Source organism: Lolium rigidum, chromosome 7 (genome assembly GCF_022539505.1).
Source record: "Lolium rigidum isolate FL_2022 chromosome 7, APGP_CSIRO_Lrig_0.1, whole genome shotgun sequence".
Taxonomy (NCBI): Eukaryota; Viridiplantae; Streptophyta; class Magnoliopsida; order Poales; family Poaceae; genus Lolium; species Lolium rigidum.
Genome location: NC_061514.1, coordinates 176,796,983 through 176,807,984, shown reverse-complemented (window position 1 = coordinate 176,807,984; position 11,002 = coordinate 176,796,983). Strand labels below are relative to the sequence as shown.

Below are 11,002 nucleotides of genomic sequence, written 5' to 3'. Positions count from 1 at the left end.
AGGCGTTTGTGAAATTGATGGGTCTCTAGTACAAACTTGTCTATAGAAAAGGCACTGACAGCACATCAGCCGAGGCTCTGTCTAGAAATCCGTCAGCAGATGAACTGTACAACATTTCCTTGATCCGGCCTCGATGGATCGAAGTGATTGTAGAAGGTTATTCGACTGGTCCTCGAGCTCAGCTTCTCCTCCAGGAACTCAGTGTATCAAATACCAATGAACAAGGCTTTTCTCTTCGGCAGGGTGTCATTCGATACAAGGATCGTATTTGGCTGGGCAACAATGTTGAGGCTCACAAGGCAATCTTGATGTCTCTCCATGACAGAGGTATAGGTGGTCACTCTGGATTTTTGGGGACCTACCAACAGGTTAAAGCCCTGTTCTCCTGGCCTAAGATGAAGGAATACATTCGACGCTATGTGAAACAGTGTCCAATCTGCCAACAGGCTAAAGCAGAGCACATTCGACTTCCAGGTCTATTAAACCCTCTTCCGATTCCGACAGAAGCCTAGAGTGTGATCAGTCAGGATTTTGTGGAAGGTTTGCCCAAGTCTGGCCATTATAACTGCATCTCGGTGGTGATTGACAAACTCACCAAATATGGGCACTTCATTCCCCTTTTTAAGCATTGACTGTTGCACAAAGGTTCATCGACACAGTCTACAAGCTGCACGGGCTGCCATCAGTAATCATTTCTGATCAGGATCCAATGTTTACCAGTAAAGTCTGGAAGTCCATGTTCAAGCTTTCAGACACCAAAATGAATATGAGCTCAACCAACCACCCGCAAACGGACAGACAAACGGAGAAGTTAAATCAATTTCTTGAGACTTATGTGTTCTGTTCATTCCTCGCCTAAGAAATGGTCAACCTGGTTACCCTCGGCTGAGCATTGGTATAACACTAATTACCATTCAGCTTTGGGCAAAACTCCTTTTGAGATTCTCTATGGATATAAACCACGGCACCTGGGGATCGAAACGGTGCCTCCTGACGTACCTACAAATCTAGTTGGCTGGCTCCAAGAAAGAGCCGAATCAATGGTGCTCATCCACCAACACCTCTTGCGAGCACAGCAGAGGATGAAATCGCAAGAGGACAAACACAGAACAGAGAGGGAGTTCCAGGTAGGCGATATGGTGTACATGAAACTCCAACCATATGCTCAAACATCGATGGCACGACGCTCAAACCACACATTGTCTTTCAAATTCTTTGGTCCTTATGAGATCCTGGCTCGAATTGGGAAGCTGGCGTAGAAACTGCCAGCTGGGAGTCAAATCCATCCGGTCCTTCATGTGTCGCGGTTCAAGAAATCGGTGCCTCCTGATCAGGTTACTGACTCCAACTTGTGTTTCCAGTTTATTACTGATGAGTGCTCGTGGTAGAGCCACTGGAAGTTCTGGCAACCAGGCAGATCAAACGGCGGCGTGGCTTTATTACTGAAGTGCAAGTTTCCTAGACAGGTCTTCCTCTATCTCTAAAGACGTGGGAGACGGAAGCTGCTTTGCGCCAGCGCTTTCCAGGCTCCACTGCTTGGGGCAAGCAATGTTTCAAGGAGAGGGCCTTGCTACAACACGCCTACCAGGAGATGCAGAAAGAGAGACATGAGCCGAGCTATGGGCCACCAGCCCAAGAATTGGCCGACCCAAGACGCAGACGGCGGCTTGGCCATCGGTAAGTACCAGGAAGCGTAGAAAGGGAGACTCATTCATGACTGTAACGAGATTATCTCGCTTATCCCTTTCCTCTAGATCTTCTTCTTCCCCACGCAAACACTCATATGTGTAAGCGAATTCTAGACTATGATCCTGCTGCATGTGCGTGACGCAAGGACCGTGATCTAGTACATAGCATGTTTGCTATACGTAAAGGTAGGGATAGTTGCACGTCTGAGGTGTTATTGCTGGTTGCACCTCTAGCTCCTCCATGCATGTTAGTGGAATGCATATATTACATGCAGCAGGACGAAGAGATCGATGGCTTACTTCACCTCCTTGTACCTGGGGATTATTCATTCACCCATTTGGTTTCTGATAAATAAAAATATTATATATACAAATCATCATGCAACCTAGCTTCCCATAATTTATCAAAGCTAGGCATCCATGGTAAGGTAACTGGTTGGTTACTAAGCATGCATGTTGCGTCAATCGGTACTTGTGCTAAACATGCAACAAAATTATACAGCTACGTAGGTACGTACACCAGCATTCCTCACGATCTGCTCTTTTCTTGCAAATCATATACATATAAGGGTAGGGGGGCAAGCAAACATAACCATAGCAGCTTAATTGGTAGATTCTATGATTAATGCAGCTGCAGCTGCTTTGGCAATTGACCCTCTTTCTTCCTCAAGCGTTGAGGTGGCTCAGCATCCATGGTGGCAGGCCTCCGATGCGAAGCTGCCCCTGCTGCCCTGGCGCCGCGGCCACAGCCTCTCCACCCATTGTCACCGGCGGGTAACTAGTGCGGACACAAGAAGATGAACTATGTTATTACATGTATGTGTAACTAGCGCGTACACAAGAAGATGAACTATGTTATTACATGTATGTGTACTGGGTAGTAGCTAATGAATTGGTTATATACGATGAATTGTACCAGATGTTTTGTTGAGCATGGGCCTGCTGATCCCTCATCATGAAGGAGGAAGATGATGAGCTCGTCTGGGCCTGAGGTTGGTTTTGGGCTTGTTGTGTTTGGGTCTGACGGTCCCACTGCTCTTGCTGCTGCTGCCTGGCCGCCTTCTGCCTCTCCACCAGCTGCACCAAATTGAAAAATCAGACCAGCAACGAGCACAGCGGTAAAGTAGTTATACATGCAGAGTTTGGCAGCTTAATTACTTCCTTCTGTAGAGCCTTGTTCTCCTCCTGGAGTGACCGCTCCTGCGGCATAAGCAACAAAAGTATGAACCCAACAACATCTGGAACTAGATCAGAATGCATGCATTATATAGATAACACGCATTGGGTTGTTACCTTCTTCTGTAGCTCAGAAATGGACTCCATCATAAGGTGGCTCTGCAAATACAGTTAATGCTAAAGTTAGCCAGTTTGAGAAAAGATATTTTGGTACATTTCTGATGACACACTAGTACACTACCATGTCCAAAGTTAATAAGTGTAACACTGTAACTACACCCATGCTTATAGCCTGAAACTTTCCCAATGTAGACAGTATACTCCAGAAATTATCATTCCCAGAAATTATAACAGATGTAGTGCTGACATGATCAGTCTTCCTGTTAAGGAAGACATTTCATGGGGCTACCTAAGTTGAGAAATAACAACCTTTCTCGATCTGATGTGCTTCAATGAACTCTCCAGCTGCTGCTCTAGTTGTTGGAGCTCTTTCAGGTTTAGACACTCCAGATCCTCCCCCATGAGGTGCCTGCAGGATATGACCGAGTTGTTTTAAATCATCTTATCTTATTTAAGCAGTGCATACTGCACAGTCATATGCTATTGAGTACTCATTATTACTTGTGACATTTTTGTATAGTCTCAATCTTCGCCTTCAGTTTCCTGTATTCATGGCACCAATTTCCCTACACAGGAATGTTATTTTCTGTCAGAACGAAGCAAGTACAGGAATGGACGTTCACTTTGTTAAGTAAGAACATGTTTTACCACTGCAGGCAACTACCACTGTCAAGATGCCTATAATGTGCGCGTAGGTGGTAAAGGAACAAGCAGGAAATTGCTTATGACAACTACATAATTAACACTTCTCATGTTATGAGAAGTCATCCATCTACCTTCAGTCACTTACACTTGCATTTTAATTTTATAAACCCTGCTTGTTGCATTTTTCATCAAAAATGATATTAGAACAGACATGTAAGAAAAAACAAGAAAAATACCATAAGACAATCAAAATTATAAAGGCTTCAGTTGTTGAATTTCATGAATAACTTTAAAATGTTTCCAAATACAGTATTACAAACCAGTGTCATCTGCTACATGAGCCCTAGGTTTTTAATCATTTCACAGAACTATGTTTATGTTCAATGTGCAGGAACAAAAAGTAGGCGGCGAAATGCAAATCGGTAATTCGCATGGGGATCCGAGGTACTAACACTAAATATTGACGGAGTTGCAAAATCTGGAAGGAGCGGAGACATGAATATTGCATGAGAAAATAAATATCAAGGACTGGCTGTGCTTTCTTTGTGTGTATGTCTTAGGTATAACTGAACTGATTTGAGAAGTTCATCCAATTAAAACTCATAGCCAGGAAGAATTAAATGTTTAGTGTAACATTGGGTATAAAGTGGGTTCGGTAACCCCTTCCTTCCACAATCAGGAAATAACCAAAAAATAACTTCTACTTCTTGGAAATAATATAGCAATTTGGCAGCCAATTAAAATAAAATAACACACCATATAAGCTATATAAGAACATTTTCTATAAGAAATTTTTTAATTAACATACAGGTCCTAACCTATATCTTCCGAATATTATTTATTGCGGAACAAAACATGGTATTCTGGTATTTATTTAAATACTAAGGTACTATAGTTGATATTTATTTACGAAATACCATTATTTTCTGCGAACATGCATAAAAATCAACACGAAAAATTGATACATACAACAATACCTTGCTTAAAAGCATTCATTATCTCTGGGCATCCAAAATATCAGATGTTTCGGATAACTTTGATGAACTATTTAGTAACCTAATGTATGTAGTACTTATTTTATAAATAGAATTTAAAGTTATATAAAATATTGATAGCAATGTGTAATATTGTCATCTACCAAATAAATACAATTAATTTACTAAAACTCGTGCACATATATGTCGCATATTATACTGTCATTATCATTGCTGCGGAGTGTTTACAAAATTTCTAGATCGCTAATACAAAAGAAGAGCACTTGCAGGTCATCCTTGGATCCCCCAAGACATTGGTACAAGGAATATTTGCCATCGATTATCTCTTCGCTCATTTGCTTTCATCATTTACCTAGACTGCAAAATTTACTAGCAATGTGAAGGTTAGGCGATCAGTTTTCAGTACCATGTTTAGCAAAACCTCTAAGGCTTTTTTTTAAATGCTTCCTCAAAAAATCTTTTAGTTAGCTGAACGTTTGCAAAAATAATCAAAAAGTATCTTGCTCGTTTAATCAATATTTATGAGTGCAATTATACTTGAGGATGTGCACCTCCAAACTGGTATCCTTAACTTAATCCCACGGCAAGCCACTTCACATTCTATCCAAAGACTGAATGGGAGGTAAGAGGTTATGGGCATGCAAACAGTTTAATCCTATATCTTACCCAACTAAAACATCCCTCAGTGAAGGTCGCTGCATGCAAATTGTCTCAGAAAGACACAAATTCTAGAAAAAGTTGGTAATTTCAATTTATTTCTTCAAAGGGAATTGGTAAGAATCTTTACTTTACGGGTGTCTAACATGTTAGCTTCCATGCTTGATGGTAAATGAGCTTTGGATAAATAAGTTTATAAGGTTAATTAGTACACGATCTACCAATCTGCAAAGATTTCAAAAATATGGCTCGTGTATGGGATTGCAATATCACCAAATCTCAATGCAAAAGAGAACGACAAAGAAGCTAGATTTAGGCTGTGTGCCTAACCAAACACCTTTAGATGGTTCACATGAGAAGCGTTATACCAAAATAAATGCAATTTGAAGTCAATAAAAATGCAAGCCTATCCTTCACTTAACCTCCAAAAGTTTGATTATTTATGATTGATTCGTATGATTATATATTTATAATATGCAACAACAAAATGATTCAGTTATGCATTTTCGTGTGAAGGAATTAAGAATATTAAAATGCTTGGCAATATAGAAAGAGCAGCCGGCCTCCCCAATTCAAAATGTGTGAAAACAGCAACAATAACCACCATAATAGGGAAATAATAGAACTATCGTAGCCAATGATTCATACCTCACTTTCAGATTCAGCTGAAATCAAAGCCTTTTCAGCATAAGAGTAGCGTTCATAACGTTCAAGAATTTTGTCCATGCTGCAAGAAAAAATCACAGCATATCATTTACCACCATCTAGGAAATGTTTATGCACGAAATCCGCAACCACTGCATGGAATAATTAGCACAGTGCTGGGCATCCTTCTATTTCGGAAAGGCGATCGCTAAGATGCAATAGGCCAGTATGCAAGTATCCAAGAAAATGCAATATTTGCATTTGTTTGCGATTGAAATATGGTGCTATACCATGATCCAAGTAATCAAAACTTAGAAGTTTGCTGCGAACTCTTGATCTGAAAGCACTGCAGCTGGGACTCAGAGTGCTCATTTACTGTTCAAAGTGTAGTAATATAAATCTTTATACCTTTGGAAGAAGCATGCCTACTCTATAAGAGGGCACATGAAAAGCATATATCTCGAGCATATATGATGTATCTTGGAGAAAACAATGACACAGTATGCAACCATGAGTCCGTCATGCAAGAAACACATATAGCACACATGTGATATCAAGGTTTAGAAATGATGACTTGAGCAATTCCAGAACAGATGCATGGAGCTGTAGCATTGAAAAACCATCAACGAGTTGAATTGAACACATAAACTGGATTGTGTTCTGCTTGAACTGAACAGATGTGAAGGACCTTAATAGAGTTGGGCTAGTTCTGGACCCCTTCATAGTTTCAAACACATAGAGTACGCAACAAAGAATCAGGTTCTTAATTTGTATGGTTATACGTACGGACAACACAATCCCACCATCAGTAAGGGCCACAGACAAATTTGGTAAAACTACTTTAAACCTCAGTGTTTATCACACATGGAAATTTTAACATATGAACATGGCATTTGTTTACATAATATATTTAGCATATTGGTAATATAGGCATGCCCAAATGTTCATGCAGGCTATTTATCTGAACCGTAGAGTGAAGTGTTTCCTGAAGCCTGAAGCATGTCTCCCTTTTTTTCCATAGTGAGAGAGACTCCTGTTGTATATGTAGCACGTACCCAAGCCCTATAGACCATCAGGTAAAAAAGAAGCTTGTCGCCGACCATATATCTCGAAGAGGAAAGAAAGAGACGAGATAGAATGGACATATATGTGTAGATTGGGGAAAAGCCTTTCAGACTAATTATCGACAGAACCGGCCGGGGCATTATAAGTAGATATACATGCAGACATATGTACATACTGTCGTTGGACGTACATGTGTACAACTCGAAATTGTTAGACGCATTACGTTTGGGTGTTACCAAACTGTAGACTGTGTTACGGACAGATTAATCCATGATTAGCGAGCGATCTAGGTAGGCAGAGCAGTACACCGTACACCTTTATTGAATAGAAGTCGGCTTGCCAATCGTTCCATTAATGAACACAAGCAAAGATCTACTAGCTAGTACTCTATGTAGATACCGAGCTGGTGATTCTTTTTACCAAATAAAACCAAGCTAGCCAAGACTGACCTAGAGGGTAATATCGGTAGCATCGCAGGAGAAGAGGGAGGAGAGAAGAAGAACCGAGAAAAGAGAAGAGAGGCTGAAGCTAGAGCCAGATCCACCTGCGTGTCAAGATGACTCTTCAAGCAAGACGTACGTTAAGTAGTGATAGGTGTAGCATGCAGAAATGGCACTCACCGCGTGTTTAGGAAGGCAGAAGAAGATGCGAATTATACAAGCAATTAATTAATTAATTAATTAATCGAGGTCACAGTCTGTTACATGCATGTCACACTCCCCAGCTCACTCCTCGGGAGCTGTGATTATTATTGCTAGCGCTTTTAATTTTTTGGAGAAGTGGAAAAACAAGCATGTGATTTCGGTCACAAGGAAATGAAATCACTGTAAATCACTGGAGAGTAGTAGAAAGCAAATAAAAATACTCGTTGCAGTACAACCGAGTCCTGAAGAAGTCAAGAACGATGAAGGAACGTAGTACGAAGATCATCAGCTGCTGCTGATCTGATTACGCGCTAGCTAGTACTGGCTTAATCTAATCTAATGTCTTTGCCACATGGAGCCGTAGCTATAGGTGAGTATGAATTAAAATTTAAAAGAAAAGAAAGGCTGCCGTGGATCCCTATAAAAGGAAAGGATATGGGTGAGTCGGAGGCAAGAGGAAAAGGCAAAAGCAGGGAGCACGAGAAAGGAAATCGGAGAAGACGAGCTAGGCCGGCCGGCCGGCCGTGTGGTAGAAGAAATGAAATCCTTTCCCGAAATAAGCAAGTAGCTGCAGCATAAAATCATCAGCTGTAGCAGCCAAGCTGGGAATAGACATGGAAAGAAGCGAGCAACCACATGCGGTACGGACACCACCAAACTGCCGAGAGCACATGGGGGACGGATCGATCGGTGGCCAGAAATGGCAAGACCGACAGGACGCTTTTCCGGCGCCATGGCATGTCGAGCCCCGGAAACGGCATGGAAACTAATGACGACGCAGCGCAGGAGGAAGAACATGATGCGGCATGGTACAGGAACGGAAAGGAAATGGATCGAGGTCTGACATGAATACACACCTGGAGTCAGTGGCGTACTCATAGAGCTTCCCTTTCGGGGAGAAGACGACGACGGCGACCTCGGCGTCGCAGAGGACGGAGATCTCGTGCGCCTTCTTGAGTAGCCCGTTGCGGCGCTTGGAGAAGGTCACCTGACGGTTTATCTTGTTCTCTATCCGCTTCAGCTGCACCTTGCCGCGACCCATCTTGCCTCGATTTCGTGCCTCTGATTCTCCCTGATCTAGCTTCCGGCTGTCTACCAAGGAATTGGCCGGAGTGGAGTGGAGTGGATCGGAGGGTCGCCGCGGCGGCGAGGCCAGGGAAGGGATGCAGCTTTAAAGAGGGAAGATGGAGGAGAAGAGGGATTGTAATCGGGGGTGTGGTTTGGGGGGGCAGGATGCTGTCGAGCGCTGATTGGCGGAGACACTCACCGTGCCCCCACCCGCTCAGTCTCTCCCTGCTAATTGGCCCCGGTATCGTGTGTTAGCACTGTTAGCAACAAGATAATAAAACAATTAATCGATGGCAGTATATACTGCTGCTGCTGTGCCCCTGTGCTGATTAACTGCAGTGCAGGTTTACTCCATCGCCATGTGTGATGTGTCTGCACTCTGCACCTCGTACGGTCGAACCAAACGCAGGCCACACTCCCTTTTTATTTTTATAATATAGTTTAAAAAACTGCCTCTAGCCACTTCTTTGGTTTCTTTCCCTATTTAATCTCCTTTTATACTCCCACCGTCCCAAATTAATTACTTGTGGCATATACTCCATCCGTCCACAAATAAGTATACATACGGATTTTTTAAAATAAATTATAAAGTGAAGTGAAAAATGCAGTGAAAAGATGCATCTCTCCTCTTTAATTATTTTAGCTACAATGAGCTAAGTGCTTGTAGAAACAAGGAGAATATGTGCTCAATATTATTAGGTTTTATTTCTATGCGATGAGAAAGAAGCAATTAAAGTGCATTGGGAAGATAGGAGTACACTCTTTTATGAACAAAGTTTAGGGTTAGATGTCTACTTATTTGTGGATGGAGGGAGTATGTATAGATACATGTGAATTTAGAATAGTTCATGAAAATTAATTTGGATAGAGGAAATAATATTTTCTTTAGAAACGGTCTGTCTCTATTGAACAAAATAAATTCTATCGCATGTGCGAGGCGGTACAGCCCCAAGACATACAAAGGCGATTTAGGGTTTTTTTTTTACACCCAGCACTAATTTTGCAACCACCCTCCATTGTATCTCTCTGTCTCTCTCTCTCTCGGAGGCGACTCAAGGAAATCATAGACTCCACCCCTCTCCCCTTCCTCCCTTCTCTTGTTGGTGCCTTAGGTGGTCGCACGACGTCGAGGAAGGTGGTGGTGTGGCCATCAATACGTCACCTCGTGTGGACCCTAGGCGCCAAGGCAATGGCTTCGGGTGGAGATGGTGGTACTGACTTTGTGGCAAGTAGCAGTCGTGACTGCTGACATGTGATGCGGGCTGTGAGCGTGGACGTTGTGTCTTGGGTGCTCCGTCGGCCCTAGCAGTAGATCTAAGGAGGCTGTTTCCAATGCCCCTTCTGCCTTGCACCCCGATCGGATCCCTTCCTTGTGGCCTCGTGCTCGAAGGACCCACATGTTGGACGGGTGGATGATGGTGGGGTGCTCGACCGGGAGAAACCTTCAGCCGGGTAGGAAGACTACAATGCATCATCGCCAACTACCTTCTCAAAGTCTTCGTTGAGGTCCCTCGTCCACCCCAAAGCCCCCCCCCCCCCCACACACACACACACATGTACACAAACGCCATATATTGGGTGAAACCTCTAATACCCGGCCAGGCGCCACCGCGGTTGGTATGTTGCTACCCTTCCTGGAGGCTCCGTTCGGGGACAATGAGGGTCGTTAATGAGCTCCTTGGTAGTCTGTTCTTACTCGTGGCGATGGTGCTAATTGTCAGTGGCAACATCGTCTCGTGGTGAATCCGAATGTTCTTGTCTCTTGATGTCCCTCTCAACTTACTGGATCTTATTCGACGGAAGGGGATAGGCTTCTCCCTACGCTTGCAACATCGTTTGAATGGCAAGTTCCCGGTGCTTCGACAAGTCCCATTTTGCTATGGAGGTGTTATTGTCTCTTTTTATCAGTATGTTTCATCTTTGCATCCTATATGCGTTTTCAGCCTGCATCTTGTTGTGTAGTTGAGCTATGGACGAAAACGGTGATCGGGGAAAGCTTCTCTAACACACATGGCATTGTGGTATCCTCTTCCCTGGCAGTTTGATCGACTTTGCTCTCGTGGGTTCTCGGTGAATATGAGAAGGGAGGAGTCTTCTTTGGAGGTTGATAAGTGGTTCATGTTTTTTCTACCATTTGTGGGTTTATTAATTAAATTATGAGCTTAATGCTTTTGATCTAAAAACGTAAGTTTGTGATTCTCACTATGTTTATATTTAAAATCTCTCACGAGCTGGATTTCACTTTTGATCTTAGGTACATATGCTCCTGCTACCAGAAATTGCATTTCAAAATGACAAA

At 42.8% G+C, this 11,002-nt stretch overlaps 1 protein-coding gene across 1 annotated transcript; it reads right to left on the bottom strand.

Annotated features, from left to right (window-relative positions):
* Positions 1-2,354: 2,354 nt before the first annotated feature.
* Positions 2,355-8,762, bottom strand: LOC124673942 (MADS-box transcription factor 15-like). Its single transcript, XM_047209983.1, has 8 exons — positions 8,493-8,762; positions 5,930-6,008; positions 3,486-3,550; positions 3,294-3,393; positions 2,982-3,023; positions 2,847-2,888; positions 2,605-2,765; positions 2,355-2,466 (listed from the first exon to the last, which is right to left on the bottom strand). The coding sequence occupies exons 1-8, from the start codon at positions 8,675-8,677 to the stop codon at positions 2,355-2,357; spliced, it is 786 nt and encodes a 261-aa protein (XP_047065939.1). The 5' UTR covers positions 8,678-8,762.
* Between the last annotated feature and the right edge of the window lie 2,240 nt (positions 8,763-11,002).

Excerpts from the sequence above, each read along its gene's own strand:
- LOC124673942 (XM_047209983.1), bottom strand. The coding sequence starts at position 8,677 with ATGGGTCGCGGCAAGGTGCAGCTGAAGCGGATAGAGAACAAGATAAAC. Across the intron at positions 6,009-8,492 it reads GAGTACGCCACTGACTCCAG|CATGGACAAAATTCTTGAAC; the intron begins GTGTGTATTCAT and ends TTTTTCTTGCAG. Across the intron at positions 2,889-2,981 it reads TTTCTGAGCTACAGAAGAAG|GAGCGGTCACTCCAGGAGGA; the intron begins GTAACAACCCAA and ends CTTATGCCGCAG.